Consider the following 17,927-nt stretch of genomic DNA (forward strand, 5'->3'; position numbering starts at 1 on the left):
CACAACCACCCATTTTTAAAACCTCATAATAAAATTCTGTAGTTGTTCTGTATGTGAAACTAATGTGTAAATCCTGAAAAGGTATACAAATAAGTAGCTACGAGTACTGTGGCAACACTGAAAGAGAAGCTAATGTTTAACAATTCCATCTCCGCACGTAAACACGAGATGCATGTGCCTGAGCAAGCCCTTTGTGTTCGCTAACCCTTCCCCAAGCCTACGGCGCTCGCCCATGCGCGTTCGGCTCCCGGCGCCAGCGGCCTGGCAGTGCTCTCGCGGGGAGAAGTGGAAACAAAAGCTGATTGCAGGGCCATGTCACTCCAGCTGCTTTGTCTCCACGTAATTCAAGTTTCTCTGCAAAAATTATGCTATAAAAACTCCAGAACGCTTATTTTAAAATATATACTGACTTGGAGAGCGACTTTAATCTTTGTTGCCTTTTTTTTTTTTTTCTCTGCTTCCTCTTTTTTTTTTTTCCTCTTAACCTTTTTTCCCCCTGCTACTTCTTTGCTTCCATTTCTCCCCTTCTTTTCAGTTGCTTTAGTATTCATTCTTCTTAAAGGAATCAATGGAACTTTCAAATGGATATTTCAGAAATTTCTCAAGTGCTTCCTTTAGATTTATAGCCTATCTGCTTGAACAGTTTTGAAAGAAATTTTTTTTTTAATTAAATATTAAATACTTGGAACTAATCTAATTGAATGGCCTCAATGTTCACTCATGGATAATCAGTTTGCCTAATTCCTAGCACACATTTCTAATTTTTTTCTGTACAGCAGGGATTTCAATTCTCTCACGTTAACATTTACCAGAACACAGACTGTGGTTGTTTTAAGGTGTTTTAATTTGTGTAGATCAGCTGCTACTCTGACAAGCTAATTGCCAATGATTTTTTTTTTTAATTCTTCCAGCACTCCCATTTATTTCAGATGTATACCATCAAAGCTATTAACTCCCTTTGTGGGGCTGAATCCTTCAATCATGTTACTTCATAAAACAGCCCTGTAACTCAACTCCAGTTTGAAGTTCTTGACAATCTTCTGTCTACTGTTCAAAATCCATCTAACTGAACATAAAACTAAAGCAAGATCCAGAATTTGTTTGCAAAGCATAATTATACTGATAACACGTGGAGTTTCTTTTTACCCCCTCTTACAACTGACAGATACAGCTTTAAAATAGCTCAGGAATAATCTTAACTATAATAGCAAACTTTTGCTGGTATAGCCAGGCTTCTATCACAGACTTACTGTCACACCTTCTTGTGTACTGAAAAACCCTTCTATGTCCATAAAACCCCCTCATTTCTTGTTTTTGCTTTTACTCTGCACAGAAGTAATTATTTGATCATCTCTAGCAGATTTTTATAGATACTATTTAAAAATGGTTTCCCAGCTGCAGCTTAAGATTTGAAGCACCTTGTAGTCTGGCCCCGTATCTTTGTTATCCAGATCAGTGATATCATAAATTTAGGAACCTACCAGATGAGATGCTTGATACCCTGTGTATCAGTCTATCGTAAATTCACCCGCTTCCAGTACTAACTATATACAAACCCTTGAACAACTCAGTAAATACAGCCTGTGCATCAGAGGTAACGGGTTTGAACGCGCAGGCCAATCCCCACAGTTGTGTGTTCACACAGGCCGAAGGGATGTCGGCCTCAGAAGTGTAATGATACCCAAGTTCCAGAAGGTGGCAGCTCAATGTTTGTCTGTCTTAGGGTTTTGTGTGTGTGTGTTGGGTTTTTTTTTTCCTGTCCCGGGAACATTTAGGCCAAGTTAAATGTAAACCAGTGTCTATTTCTTTGCTTTGTCAGCTGAACTGGTTAAAAACCATCTACTGCTGAGCGTCTACTGTTCTGTACTGCAAAGAAACCTGTTACCTTACCTTGCTTTTTTACAGATGTTAGCACTATTTAGCATCCTAGATAGAACGTTCCAGCAAAATGAAGACTTCTTTGAAATAACAAGGAACTACACTTACTATCAATGGATAGGAAAAACTAATCCAGTGTGCAGCATAAAACAGGAGCGTGACTAGGGTGCAAGTCAGTGTGTGCAGGATCAGGGTGAAAGATTTCCCACAAATTAGATGCAGCAGTTGTAAAGCACATACCTCTGTCTGTCGTCTTCACATGACTTACTCTGTACCGAAACTGGTCTAGACAGTATCTCCTGTTGGCATTTCTTTATTTACAAAAAAAAAAGGTGGTCATTTTGGGGAGGATATAATCCATTAAAGATGAATTAAATATCTATAAATCACAGATCACAACAACTACAGTCTGCTATGGAAAATAATGGAAACTATAGTCTACTGTGGAAAAGAACTTCTCAAACACAGGAAAAGATGGCTAAAAACTGAAATGCCATTGCTATCCCCCAACATTTATTTCTGCTCCACAACATGTAATTGCCTTTTGACCGTAAAACTTTGGCCCAGGTTCACATCATCCAAAATGCTGTTACCCTCCCTCCTTTTCCTCTGAAATATAGGAGTAGCAAATGCACAGCAGGTGGAACAGTTTTTCAATTTTCCATATTGCACAATAAGCCTTGAAAATAAATCCTTATTCATCTAATATGACAATAACTGGACATTGTATGTACTTCAGGGAAAAATTCGGTCTGAATGTTCAGATAGCTTCTATGTTGCTAAGTTACAGTTAGAAAGCATAATCCAGAACAAAATGCAGTTATCCTGTTTGGTGTTTGGGGTGGGTTTTTTTGTTTTTTAAACTTAAGACTGTTTTTCTTTTGTTGTTAAATGTATATCTGTGCAATCTGGCAGTGCCATGTGGTGTATTAAGTGTCCTAAGAATATTTGATCTTCTGCTGTATTTAGGGAAGAAAAAAATAAAGTGGGTTTGTTGTTGCTGGTTTTTAAAGGAAAGAAACTAGATGCTATTTTGGCCGCTTCATCTGCTTCTGTTCAAATGCCAAGCAGTTGGCCTCAGCTTGTCACAGCTCAAGAGATGAATATGTTTTCACAGGACATAAAAATGAAGTTTCAACAGAAGGAAAAGTGAGTACAATACAGCTTTCCAGAAGACTTAATAATTTGGTTTTTAAGCCTTATTTATTTGAGTGCATTTACAATGAATATATCTAATATGCAGAACACCTTCTCCAAACTGTTTGGAGCATAAATCATACCTCCCCCATCCCCTTTTTAAAATTTGTCCAATTCTCATACAACTTGACTCAATCTGGTACACAGCCACACCAATATTAAAAGACAATAAACAAGAATTTTTTCTGCTTTAAGAAAGTTTCTGTCTTAATAACTACATATTTTCTATTTATGTTGCTTATTCTTTGTATTTCAGCATGAACAATGTAGATCCTATTGCACTAGGAGGTTACTGTAACAGTATCTGGTTTTCAAATACTTTTTTTTTGTATTTAAAACATAAATCCACCTACAGATACTTTTCTTAAACAAATAAACAAGTTTTAATGTAGTTTTATGTATATATCTGCACAAGTGCATTTTGTGAACTTCTACCTACCTGATAAAATTACATAAAAACTATTTTTGGGTGTGTTTTTAGTAAAAATTTACAATTTTGAAAAAAGAAATTAAAAGCTTAGATTGCATTTGAAACCAAAATACTTTAAGTTGTCATGGTCTAAATAATTTCTTTTGAAACATGATCCTGTGTGCCTGTGAATCAAGGCTAAATTATGTAACAGTCTGCATAACCTACTCACCATTACTTCTTCAGCCTGACGCACCAGTATTTTTGTTTTTGCTTCTAATTCTGCATTCAGTCGCCTGAAAGAGTAAGAATGCTTGTCACTGAAAGATTTAGAAGAAATAAATGTAAACGTGACGGTACATCTGCCTGAATTATGTGAAATTTTAATAACTCCTACAAAGGACCACCAAAATACACTTCAGGGTGTTAACAAAGTTAGGTTTCAACAGTTTTCCTGTGTTTCTGTCAAATCAATAGTAATAAGGCACCCATAGCCATGAAGCAGTAATTTTTAGGTTACAATTCTGAGAGGTAAAGCATGTCCTTGTTTTTGGCCATGTCATTGTTTAATACACATTTTATGTCTTTATCTCCTCAGCGTTTTCCATTTTTAACACAGTCTCTACCTCAGGTACTTTAGCAGCAGGGGTTGGGGAAGGAGTCACGGAGGATGACCCCGCTTGATCACACACGGGTACATACGTGCCGGTTCGATTCAGCTGGTGTTCCTGCGAGCTTTGTTGGCCAGGTTTCCATGCAGTGTGACTCGGGGAGTTTGCGGGATGGCTCCCTGTACAGCCTCACCATTCACCGGGGTGAGAACTGACAGGTAACCAAGCGAGTGCTTTTAAATGTGCTTTCACTGCATCGGTCACGAGCTTTAAGGCTTTTAAGCTTTTTTTTAACAGGCTTAAGCACTTACATATTCATAATTTAAAAGTAACGTCAGTGTTTTAAATGCAGAAAACCGTCATGCCCAGCGCTGTGGGGTGGAGGCGAGGCCTAGCGCGGGCCCAGCCCGTGTGAGGGGCGGCAGGACGGCTGTACCGCGGCGGGCGGGGGGGTTCAGCCCTCGCTCTCGGTGCTCTGGTCTGCCCGCCTGGGGGGCCGAGCTGAGGGGCTCGCATGCAGGGATTAACCGCGAACTCCCTCAGGGCAGGCAGCAGCGCGCGGGCTGAGGCTGAGGTGACAGGGCCCGGCCGCCTCCTTACTTGTACTGCTCCTCCCGGGCCAGCAAGGCGCCGCTCCCCGCGGCGGCGGGCGGCAGCGGGCCGCCGGGCGCTCTCCGCACCTGCACCGAGGACGAGTTAGTGTGCGGGGTGGGCCCGGCCCGCCGCCTCACCCCGGGCAGGGCCCCGCACCGCCGGGCCCCGCCGCCGCCGCCCGCCGCCATTTTGTCGGTGGCGCGGAGGCTGCTGCGGGGCGTCTCCTTCGCCAGGGCAACCGGCTGCGCCGCGGGGGTGGCGGCTCTGCCTCCGTCCCCGGGGCCGAGGGACGCTTCGCTTCCCTCCCGCCGCGGCCCGGAGCCCCGGCCCAGCCCCGCCTGGCTGCCGGCTGAGGGCCCTCGGGAGCCCCGGGCCCCGCTCCGGGGTCCGCCGGGCCCCGCACCGCACCGCCACGGCTTCGGGTGAGGCGGAGCGATAAGGTCTGAGGTGGCACTAATTACTCTGATTGCTAAGTATTTATTACAGCCCTCCTGCTGGGGCCCTTTGGCCTTGCTGCACAGTGTCCCGCCGCCATCCCTCCCCTGCAGTGTACTGAACTCACGCATTTGCAGTATTACAGCAACTGTTCCACCCTATTTACAGCTCCTTGGTGCTGTTGTCTCCCTGCAGTTTGTGTTTCCAGTTTTCTGTGATTGTTGTCTGTTTTTAGCTTTGTCCTCTGCCATGTGTTTGAATCTCTCCATTATTTTTGTCTCTCACCCCCGCACTGTTTGATTTTGCTACATTTCTCCTTCACAGTCACCCACGGGCCCGTTCGCTCCATCATCCATCGCTCTCCCACTCACCTGCTCATTCACTCTGGTTTCCTTCCCCAAGTTTCCAGCAGATGCTGCCCCTCTGTCCGACACGGCCCCGTTGTTCCGTGCCCGGGTAGGTAGCGGGGCATCTACATAGCAAGAGTGATACAGTTGTGTACCCCGAGTGCCATGGGCTGAGGATGATTTTAATGAAGAGATTTGCACAGGGGAAATCAGGAGGACTTAGTTGTCTGGAAGTAGAAGGTCTGTGCGTAGTTGAAGGATTTCTGCAGAAGTATTAGTTGCAAAACAGAAGAAATGCTTGGAGGAGATTAACTTTGAGCACTGAGACATGGGAGTGTAATGGGATAAATGGAGGTGAAATGAAAGACGGGATAAATGTGCTTTGCGGAAGGCAGAAATAGAAATATCAATATAGAAAATGGAAGTGCTTAACAGTAATGTTGATACAAAAGTATTGACACAAAGGGGGAAAATAGTGAGCCTACAAAAAAAGGTTATGGAGATTTTGAAAAAAATGTCAGCCAAGAAGTTAGTACATTACAATAATTTATTTTTCTTTTTACTACTAATAATAGCAAGAGATTTTTTTTAAAAAAGACATGCAGAATTTAACTCCATCAGTTATGCTTTTGATTTGGAGAAACAAGAAAGGGCGAGGTCAATCGTAAAAACCAAGCCTCCACAGGGGGAAAGACAGATTTTGTTAAGAAATAAATTGTAGATTCCATGAGAGCTTAAAGCATCATAACCAAAGTGAGGTTTTAGAAACCTCTCTAAAGAGGTTTAATGAGGTTCTGGGGGTTTTTAAGAGAAACAGAGGAGCTGGAGAAGGGAAACAATGTTGGCAGTATGAAAGCTAAAAGGAGAAACATTCTCTTTCAAAACAGCAACAAATAATTTTTTTCAAAATAGAAGTACTATTTCTTTTTGCAGAGCTAAAATACCATCCTAGTAATATTCTTACCATTTTTAAAGTTCTTGTCTGATATAGCTATAAGATCATAACACCTTAAAATAAACAAAAGTATTAGCTAGAGGATCTCTGCTGGTTAGATACTGAGGCAACAACATCACTGGTTGAGATTAGAGAGATTAGAGCCACTGGTTTTCTAGCCGGTTTTTAGCTAAGTCTTAATAACTAAAAGAGGGGTAATTTATGATATCATAAATGAATAAATACGTTAACAAACACAGAAACACAAGGGGTTTTTTGTTTAGACCTCTCTGGGAATAACAACATACATACACATTAGGACTGTATATTTGCACAATTTTTCTGAAATTCACAGCACGATATTTGATATGATTTTTATTTAAATATTTATCAACTAAATTTAGAATTCAACTACCTATATTTGAAATAATATGACAAGATTAGTATGTTTAGATAAGTATTCCTTAGTGAACTTTAAAGTATTTCTCCTGAGATGTAGAAAACAGAAATAAGAGATTTAGTTACATTCTTGATTCCTTACTCCATTAAGGTTTTATCACTTTAAAGTTGACCTGATGTGACCTTAACAGTTGTGGTTAATTCTCTAATACATAGTTGGTAACTGGGTAGAGAATAGGCTTATATTTGAGATGACAACCAATAGCAAGATACATAAGGAGCTAGGAAAATTTATCTCAGTGTTTATCTGGAAAAAAAAAAAAAAGCATCTGAAAGCACAGCATTGGTTTAGTATAAGATTTAGCCAACATTATTTGTCAGCAGATTCCCATTTTCCATTTAATCATTATTAAAAAGTTGAGTCAAACATGCTGACTGTAAAATCAAAATGTTTTTCTCATTTTGAAATGAAGACTGCATCAGACTAGATGCAGATTTCAAACAGATCGATATTTGTGATCATAAAGAGCTGTACTTGGGACCTACTGCTTGGGACCTCCATAATTAGAGTAGTAGATCATTGTTCTGTATTTTCCAAGTGTTTCAGTTTTTCTTTGTTTTTTTTTTTAGGATTATAAGCTCCCAGAATTAAATGGCTCTGTCAGAAAAGTTAGATTCCAAATGAGGTGGTTCACTGCATTGCCGCTGTTGCTCTTCCAGTGAAGGAGGAGGTGGGTCACAGAGCAGAGCAGCTCTATCAGTATAGCTGGTAGGAGTGGTGCAGGACAGAAAGGTTTGCATAGATGGTATGATGGTAGAATAGTTTATTACAGAAGACTGCTGAGGGTCAACATACAGTGCTTAACTTTGATTAGACCACAGAACACACGTTATTTAATTGTGGCCTATGGCCTTCTTCCTTCTGCAGGCACAAATTTCGTGATCTCGCTTTCTTCCCCCAAGAACAATATAAAAGTATGAGATTTTTGTATTAAGCTATTATCTTTACACTTCTAGACACGTTTTTTTGTCCATAATATCTTCCTATTGGGTTAAAGATTCATTATATAGAATTTTCCATGCTCCTCATAAAAATTTTGACATTTAGTAGAGACCTAGAATACTATCAAAGCCCATCTTGTAGGAAGGGACAGGATTTCACTGTATTTATCGCATTACTTGTCAGAAACAGAGGAACAGTAGTGGTTTAAGACAACATTTACATTTTCTTCTATAAAAATCATTGCAAATGTATCATGCCAAACAGACAGCAGCAGATAACCTTTGCTCAGTTTTTTGTTCTTTTTTTTTTTTTTAATAGGGCACATGCTAAACAAATAAATAACATTATATATATGCAAAAATGCTTACTATTTTTAGACCAAGAATCATGTTAAGCATTATGTATTGTCTTTAGTATGTGATAGAACTAAATTCAATTAAACTTTCATATGTATGAGAGAGGCCTGTAGTAAAGTATAACCACTGTTTTTTCCACCTCTAGAAGGAAGTGTCTTTTGCAGGACTTGCTTCTGCCTGCTACCTCCATCCTAGGAAAGAGGGATGCTTCACTGGGGCAGTATGACACAAAGTGTGTCATTCTTCCCTCTATGCTAGTTTATTGGTCCAGGACAGTCTGTACTGCTTAGACTACCCTGCTCTGGGTTAAGTGGTCACAGGGAGACTGTTTACTGCACCGCATTTACACTCTCAAGTCTGAAAGATGTTCCTTTTCTCAGTCACCACCTGTGTTTTTTAGGCACAAGAATCCAAAGCAATCCAACCCACACTCAAAGGCGCTGCCTCTGTGGCAGCAGTGTGCCACACAGTACTGCCCTATCTCGTGCTCCATGTGACATAAGCTGCTGTTTGCACCATGGCTCTTCTTGGCGCCCTCCACGGGCAGGGCATGCCCCGGGCGGCCTCCACGGGCAGGGCATGCCCCGGGCGGCCTCCACGGGCAGGGCATGCCCCGGGCGGCCTCCACGGGCAGGGCATGCCCCGGGCGGCCTCCACGGGCAGGGCATGCCCCGGGCGGCCTCCACGGGCAGGGCATGCCCCGGGCGGCCTCCACGGGCAGGGCATGCCCCGGGCGGCCTCCACGGGCAGGGCATGCCCAGGGCGCCTCACGCAGAACAAAAACCACAGCCTGCGCAGGCTGGACCCACTCATAAGGAAGTAAACCAGAGACAGGCTGACTGCAGCACCCACAGATGAAGGCAAAGAATTTAAAGCTAGCAGGCAGTAGTCTGTTTGTTTACTTATTTATTCTAAATGTACCAGAGAGGGTGTCAAACTTGCATCCAAAGCATATCACCGTAACCTAAGCAACTGTAACAATTACAGCCCCTTCACTCTGAAATAGTTTCCCGACCTTAAATTTCTGCTTTGTTTTTCTAGTTCCAATTTCCTGGAGGGGAGAGAGGGAAGAGCAGAATTTTGGAATGAATTGTAGGTGAAATTTAATACTTAGCAGCTTTCTGAAAACGTGGATTTTTTTTTTTTTCTCTAAATACTCATCTTAGTTTTTTACTTTAAAAGATACAATTGATATTTCATATTCCTATTATGTGGAGTGGAAGTAACAACTAATCTTGAATTCACCTAAAAATCAGACTGAAATACGTAATTTTTGTGCAATAATAGGAAAAAAAATGATATAAACTCATGCACAGCATTTTCAAACATCAGTGGAGTGGTAGGGTCTAGACAATGTGTGGCTATTAAATCAATAATCCAGACATTGAGGGAATTCCCCAGACAGCTGTTGGATTTTTCCCCCCCTAATCAGTAATAATAATCCAGTGGTGTTTGAAATGCCATGATTGTACATCAGAACTGATTTTGGTGTTGCTGTTTCCTCACACATCTCTAACGGCTCCCTCAAATACAAAGAAGACAAGGTATCATTAATAGCCGTGTATTTCTTATGAAAAAGCTGCTGGCTGTTCAGATAGATGAAGTCTGCAGAAAATCTTTAGACGTGACTGACAAATATCCTAAGCTGGTTTATCTTTTGTTTTCTAGCAGAATGACCCCGATGGGTGTTAGCTGCTGGTGTCAGGTCCTGTGTGGCAGAAGTCAGGGCGCCCTGTGGGAACCAAGGGTGTAGATTCTGAGGGACAACGGAGCTGGGCAAGCTGACCTAATAAGTCTCTTCCATCTCCAGTGTCTCCAGTTTTGCTTTCATACAGATTTTGGTGCAATGGAAATGTTTATTCTATTTCTAGTAGCTGTGTAGACATATACAATACCTAGTTTCTAGGCTAGTCCAAGTTATTTTTTATATGGCTATGACCAGCATACTTAGGCTATCCAGACTGCTATTTAAAAATGCCAACATTTTTCTTTGTTCTTCTCTGCATTGCTGCACTATTGGGGTTTACTTATTTCAGTGTCATCCTTCCTAACCTAATCCAAACAATAACCTTGGCTCAACAATTTAAACATATTGAATCCTCAACCAGAGTAGTTTTCCCTAGTAATACTCTGATTACAGCAGCTTTTATGTCTGAACAGGAAAGGACCTTAAACACTAAATCTCATCAGCACTGTAAAAAATAAGTGGTGAGCATCAGTCACATTTTCTTGAAATACCACAAGTCTTTCTTGAGGCCTAATCCTTTAATCTCTGGATTTTGGGCACTTCTATTCTGATTACTAGGGATCAAAAGGTTTGGCAAATACTCTTCAGACCACTCTTCAAAGTGGCCACTGTACTATTAACAGGTTGTTATGACAAACGTATGATTTTTTTTTTATTTTTTTTTTTGGTAGTAGTAGCTGGTGTTTTTAGAAAAAACAGAAGTTCGTTTATCAATGCAACAGTCTGCCACACTGAAAAAATAAAAAAAAGCACATGGTCCTCCAGTAGAGTGGTTCAGAGGATTTCAGAACACAGCAGTGTCAGAGTAAAAGGGAAATATCCTTCGCTGGTGATGGAAATTCCTCCAGCTGTGTGAGACACAACATTTTCTCAGGAAGGCCCCCTTAAAGGCCTGCAGCAACATACGCAAGTGCTGTTTTCCTAGTTTGTTCCCAAAGCTACAAAGTAATAGTTTGTTCTACTGAAACTGGGAAGCTTGCATTAGTTCCTGAAATACTGAAATGTCCAAAGTTACATTAGAAAAAAAGAATTTTGTATGTCATCCATAGACCAAAATCAGCTCCTTAGACCTTACTGCCAGATAGTTTTGTCAAATGTTCATTGGTCTATTCTGGAAGTATACCCTTTTTTTCCTAAATGAGACTATTTCCTCATCCTATTTCAAACAAAGGCTACATAAATTGAAACGAATCAGTGACTCCTCCTTCCCAAGTTTCATTTTACTTATTGCAAACTAGAAATAAAAATGGGCTAAATATTTTTCCCTATATTTGATCAGTGGGATTCCTAAAGGCTGTCACTTTACATCTTAGATCTCTGTCTGAAGAAAACAACCCCATCTCACTTGAGAGAGGTAGCAAGCTGCTTTTACGAAGAAATCATTCTTTTCAACAGAGAGGCATGCTATTGACAGGGCAGATTTTGAAAAAGAAACAACCTTGTCACCTAGATGCAGAGCCCTGCAGTTATAACAGGAGCAAGTGCAAATCTATTCATGCTATTCCTGTTCATCACAGCCTTCATTCCTGGACTGCATTTATTGTTCCTGTCCATGCGGTTGTCTGTAAGAAATACAGTCGTGTCTTTAGTACCAAAAACCCTAGGGCCTGAAAGAGCCAAATACTTTTCTGCTCTTTTCATGAATATTTTATTTGCATAGGTGTGTCATCACTTGTATCCAATTCCTCTTCACTTGGAAGATTATGTTCTGCTACATCGCATAAAATTCATTTAGGAAACGCTTTGGTACTGTTGCTTTCATGAGGCTTGCCACATTGTATATTTGAGTGTGCATATCAAGAGTGAATGCAGATGAGGTCTTTCAGAATTATTTTGCTGTGTTGACACCACCATAACAGATCTGGCCTTTACTATCAACTTGCATATTTTTATTAATTTTTCATTCAGCGCAGGGTAAGACATCATGGTTCTAAAATATTCAGTGAATACAGTGTGGCATCACCAAGCAAACTAATATTATGTAACAAGTACAAACAAGTTCTAACATTTTAAATGTGTCAGTGTTAGCGTTCAATGTTATCCTTAAACTGGAATAACACATGTTTTGGCATTTGCTCATTCTATGTTGCTTGATAAAGAAATGCTAATTCAGTCTATATTGTCAGTTCAGCCCGTGGCTTCCCTGCTCATGCCTGCTCTCTGTTAGAAAGCTTGTTCCAGTGTAACAGCGAGGGTTGAAAGTCAATGTACACACCCCTGTGTAAATCGCCAATATGAATGCGCTTGACTTGTTGGGGAATTATTTCAGCTTAGGGGAGGTACAGATTTTTTCACTAACTGTAGTAAAAGATGCGTAGCTTGGTGTTGGCTAGGGGAGAACGTTAGTTTTGTTATCTTTTGCCTGTTTTCATAAACAAATGTCAACAACAATTGTTATTATTGCAGAGCCAGCAGAAATTGGTAGGGTTTTCTTTTTGTTGTTCTGTCGCACCAAAAAGAGATGTTGCTTTAACAACAGAATTTTTGATAGCTTTTAAAAATACAAGGCCTAATTTTTCGGCATGCTGAGCCCCCCCCAGTTGCCATTGAAGCCATCTCTTGCTGTGGATGCCCCACAGCACTGTAATGAGTCCCTCAGGTTCAACCTCCAAGTACAACGTTAGGGAACATCTCTGATGTGAGGACAGCCACCAGGAAAAGTACAGAGGCTGTTGTTTTCTATACATGAACCCAAACTGGACTGAGTCTTTTGAAAGGTACATATACTGCCTGTGTTCATAAACTTTGCCTAGGTATCATCACAGCAGTCGGCCTTAGTAATGTGCAGGTTAGCTTACACTAAACTAGGGCTTCTCTGATGGGAATTGCTTTGTGACGGGGACTGCAGATGTAAGATTTGGACGTAACTACTGTGGGACAATCAGGCACAGCGAAATATTTGTCTTTTGAAGAAACTACCTGTGGCAAAAATAACTCTGGACTGACTACTGAGCTAAATTCCTAGGCTAGGTCCATCTGACAGAGATTTAAAGGGTTCTGCTGTGTGGTCACAACTTATTTTTCCCTTAAAGCAGCTAAAGTTTTCCCAGGATTCATGCCTCAGCAAGTAACAGTTAACAGATAACTGAGAAGGCCTGAAAAAAACCCTGAACCATGTAAGATTTCAAATCCCTGACAAAAATAAATACAAAATGTATTAGTTGCTTATGCAAAGTGGGAAAATGCTGTTGCTTCTGCCTCATCACTCCTTACTGTCCTCTTTCCCAAATAAAGTTGAATCCCTACTTTAATTTAGGTTTTGTGTATTAATTGAGTGTTATAGGAGAAATGTAGTGGCAGGTAAAAGGCTGTGCATTCCTTTAAAATTCTTTGTGAAGTAATTTATTGGCATTATTAAACGAATGTCTGTGTTCAAATGCCCTGAACCTTTGGTTAACAAGGTAGAAGAGAAGAAAAACTGGCTGATGTTAATTTTGAATGAATCGACTTTCATGCCTTTGGCTGTCTTGAGTGAAAAAAAGCACTCCAAAGGCATCTAAGTTCAAAGACTAGGTTGTGGGTTCTTTTCCCTAAAACCTGATCAAAAGGAACAGATCCATTAGAACAGCTATTTTGTTTACTGAGATTTGGACATTCTTCACCAGTGTTGGCAACTCCAATTTTGCAAGATCATACCACTGCATAAGAAGCATGTGAAAAGAAAAGTCAGATGCAAAGGTGAAAGCAAACGTTTGCTACCAAAGAAAAGTTGAATTCTCACTGTAAACAGATAGCTTGAGTAGTAAAAATATTATTTGTAAAACTATTGCTGGTATCAGTAAATCAAAAAAATTTACACTTAAGCATTAAGTGTAAAGTTCTGTTTAATAATTTTTTTAATGCACAAATCAGCATATTAAACAGCCCTGGTTATAAATGTGATTCTCTAATGCTTCCTTTCATCGTATATTGAGTCTTAAAAGGTACTTAAGCAGAGTTACAACTTAAAACAATCAAATTCTAGACTGAAATTGTCATAAATTTAAGTCATACCTCTAGAATGGTGACTTCACTTCTGTGAGGATCACCTGCTCATCATTTCTTAACCAGGCTGAACTAACAGCTATATTGTAGATGATAGTCTAGGTGCAAACTTAAACTCCAAAAATGCACTAAAAAACCCACACAGCTGATACTGTGAAACATGAAAAGCTGCTGTACTCACTGTGAAGGCATTATTTATAGAGGAAGTCATTATCTCTGACATTAATTTTAAGGCATTCAGTGACAACAAACATATTGAGATGCTTTTCTTAGGGACTATCTTGTTAAAAGTGACGTGTGACGCTGGTCATGTAAAGTTGCTGAAGTCTATTAATCTTTCTCCTTATTTTAAGTATTAGAAGATGAATGAGTTCAATTAGAAGAGGAATAGCTTCAATTTGAAATCACTTTAAGAAGATATTTAATACAATAAAATAATATTAATATTTTCTTAATAACTCTTAGCAGAGGACTGTGGGTTTCTGAGACAGTATTGAACTCTCAGGGGTTTGCTCACGACATTCGTTTTCTGTTCTCTTGCTGTATAACCAGTCTGGTGTAGGCCTGAGTAACTCACATGTGGTGTTCTGCTCCGATCATTCACTGGCCTGAGGCACAGTAAAACGGTGTCTGTCCCACATGCAGAGGAAATCAGAGAAGGGACTTTCACTCTCTGTTTTAGGAGATGATGCTAGAGATCACATGAACTGAGGAAAAGGAAAACATCCCCAGAAAGGGGCCTCAGAGCTGATATAAGCCTTGGTGAATGATCTAAAGAAAGGGTCTCCAAAGTCAAACTGTGCCAGCAAAGAGCGAGCCGTTGAGCCTAGCACATCAGTTGTGAGGGAACAATGAGCAAAGTTAGTGGAGGTTTGTCTGGTGACTGTCTTTCAAATCAAGCCCATGGAAAGGCAATGAGAAGAAATCAATTAATCAGCACACAATGGGAAATTAAGGACTGGAAAAATCTTTGTAACGTATTGCTTGTGAAAGAGGAAAAACAGCCAATAACGGCTGTGAAAAATAAATTCCTTTTTATCTTCGAAGTTAGTACAGCATGAAGAGCAATGATGCATCCTTTCCCTGTGCTGCTCTGGCACCATGACTGAGTTCTGGTCTGCAGTAGAGAAACCACCTCCACTAAGGTTGTGGTTTATTTTCCATGCAGCTTTTTCAACTCTGTTGACATTAACCATAAAGCTGCACATAATGTTATTCCAGGCTGTGTTTTTCCTTATGTGGCCAGCTGTCCAGTAGGAAATGAAAACTAAGCTACCTCTTTTCTGGGCCGCACTGAACAACCGTTAGGTAAGTGCCAACCACTGGTGGGTCTGATATAGAGCAGCACCCAGGTTTGTGTCGGGGGGGTTTTACAAACGACCTTGCGTGACAATGGCAGTTGTGGATCTGAGTGGGACACACTGAAGAAAGCACTACTTGTGTAAAACTGAGGACATATCTTTCCGAACTTGCATAATATTTTTGTAGCTCTCATCTGACAAAGATTTGAGTTTTGTTGGAGATTTATTCTAATGTTGGAACTCTGTTTCAGGGAAGTGGTTAAGCTCATATATAGTGCTAAGCATGTGAGCTGTTATCTAACTGCATTGCTGAATCAGATTTCTAAATTTGTTTCATCTCCTTTTGAATGGAAATTGATCCATCTTCTGAAATACTGCTCATGCTAATCAAAACATATTTATTTTTCCAGAAAGACATGTTGGTTGAGTTAATATTTGCTTTTAAAGTTTGGTTTCTCCTGGCAGAGGGAATAGTTTAAATTATGTCTGGGCTACAGTAGAACAGATTTCATAATGAGTGTATAAGAGATGGGAGAAGTATATCTGTGACTCCTGCAAGTAGTATGAAGCACCCTATTTTACTGTTTGATCTATGGGCATACTGTACTGTTTGAGATTAATAAGAATTCTTCTTTTGCTTTAAACCTTTTCCTAATGTTTCAATCCCTCAAATTATTTATCCCTTAAATTAGTAACACAGTATGAAACCGTACTGTCTCTTTCCAAATTCTTTTATAATTTACTTTTATACTTGAGTTTAGCTTGATTTTTAAAAAAGCATTCATGTTAGCCCTTTCCACCTGTACTCCTTCAATTGCCTTGCCTATTTTTCAAGTTTTTCTATTCTTCATATTATTTTTATGGCAGACTGTATGATGCAGAAGCCACCTTAGGGAGTGAAGCTGTGTGGTCTGGAGTCTTTGCAGTGTGCATTGCAGTCATGGACACAGGGTAGACCTGAGCTTATTAACTCAGCTTTCCACTTGTGCTGTGATATTTGTGTCTAAGTGGCTTTAACCTTTTACTCTTAAAATATCTCATTGTTACCACCTCTGATTCAGCTCTGTGAGAGCATTAGTCTACAGACAGTTCATGCAACAACCAAGCATTTGTGTTCTAGGTCAACTAGTATTCAGGCATTAATCACAAAAGCAGACAAAATAGCAGCCGAAATGGTGAGAAATTATGCCTTTGGTAGAGGCAGAAAAACTGAAGAATGGAACCCGTGTTGTTATCTCAAACCAGAGTGCTATGTTAGCACATGTGCACAGTTTGAGAATAACAGCTCTCATGCCCAAATTTCCATGGCATCAGTTCATAATAGTCCCTCTTTCTCAATAAAAAAGCAAGCTTCTGGTGCCCTTTCCGAATATGTTTTCTGCTGAAAACTGTGTATCTGAAAGTCTGAACGCAGTTGAACTTTCTGGCTATGGCCAATTCTTTTATTTGTTTGTACTTTGACCAAAGGATTACACTGACAGTTTCCCAGGATCCAAAACTGTATTGAATCTGTTTACAGAGCTGCGTATGTTATTTGAAAGAGAAAAAAGGAAACGAAAGTGGCCATATCTACATCAGCTGGTAGCTGTTCACAGGAAGCAATTACTGTCTAGCCTTCTCACCCAGGAGAGCCCTCCCGACTGCCTCCTGTACACGGAGCTGCAGGGACACGCAGCATTGCCACTCAGGGTATCACAGGAGCATCAGAGAGCAATAGAAACCAAGACACGTGAGCAGAATAATAGGAATTAGAATAACTCCTGCATGGAGGTAATTTCACTTGCAGTTGTCAAACTGAGCTAAACTGGCAACTGAAGGAATGTGCCTTTGTAATCAGTAGCTGTGCACTCGCAGGCATGGCACGCTCAGACACTATCACCTCTTTCAAATTCACTCAGCCTGTACAATACCCTACATTTTTCCTTTTTGCGGTGTTTTTTTGTTTTGTTTTGGTTTTGGGTTTTTTTGGTCACAGCTCACGCATCTGTGAATTATTCAGGGGGAAGTTTGAGAGATGCTGTGTGTCAGGTCAATCCAGGTTCATTCGCTGTACGGCCTTAGAGAGCCAGAAACATTGCTATGTAAACACCGGGGGAGGGGAAGGGAAGGTTTAACAAGACAACCAGGGTTAATCTTTTCTTTCAATATTGCATATAATTTGGTTTTCTGATTACACACGGAACTATAGTTGTATTTTCTTCAGTTATACAAACAGAGCTGCCCATTAATATTCCTGCACTCTGTGTGTTGTGAAGGATGCACAGAGAAAACCTTTGTTGTTTTTCTGGTGCTAAAAGAGCTGGTCAAGTTAAACCATATTACTCTACACAGCAACAGCAAAGTAAATGACAGTGTTGATTCAATCCAGAGTGCTTGATAAATTGAGAGGGGTTGTTTACCTAGTGTATGAAAAAGTCTCTTGGGGATGGGTTTTACTGTGATCTGCATAGTCATCCATCTTCCTATGCTGTCTGTGCTCATGTTTCTGAGCAAAACATATACAGTAATTTAGCATTCAGATAATCCCACAGCTATAATCCAGACAGATTTAGCTCAAATTTCTCCAGGATTTCTATTATCTAGATTTAGCAGTGTGGTGTTGACTGGGTATTTTAAATTGCTGCAAATGCTTTTTTCTGCAATAAACAACATATTTTGATGTTCTCATAATTGAAGCTGTGGGTTCTTCCTGGCATTAACCACATGTAAAAATGTATCTTTGCGAGGACAGT

The 17,927-nt window shown here is 40.3% G+C and overlaps 1 protein-coding gene across 9 annotated transcripts in view; it reads right to left on the reverse strand.

Moving 5' to 3' along the window:
* TEX9 (testis expressed 9) overlaps positions 1 to 17,927 on the reverse strand; it is a 51,744-nt gene that overhangs the window by 19,565 nt on the left and 14,252 nt on the right. For 3 of the 9 annotated variants that reach the window (XM_074916770.1, XM_074916767.1, XM_074916769.1), the window contains exons 1-3: positions 4,696 to 4,992; positions 3,717 to 3,780; positions 2,119 to 2,189 (exon numbers count right to left, since the gene is read on the reverse strand). In XM_074916770.1, the coding sequence (XP_074772871.1) occupies positions 2,119 to 2,189; positions 3,717 to 3,780; positions 4,696 to 4,877 (317 nt within the window). In that variant the 5' untranslated portion in view covers positions 4,878 to 4,992. Of the gene's footprint in view, positions 1 to 2,118; positions 2,190 to 3,716; positions 3,781 to 4,186; positions 4,305 to 4,695; positions 5,107 to 5,495; positions 5,743 to 17,927 lie in introns of those variants that run through there. The other 6 variants (XM_074916766.1, XM_074916771.1, XM_074916772.1 and 3 more) reach the window with 6 other exon arrangements.

The sequence above is a fragment of the Athene noctua genome, chromosome 13, assembly GCF_965140245.1.
Source record: "Athene noctua chromosome 13, bAthNoc1.hap1.1, whole genome shotgun sequence".
In the NCBI taxonomy this organism is placed as follows: Eukaryota; Metazoa; Chordata; class Aves; order Strigiformes; family Strigidae; genus Athene; species Athene noctua.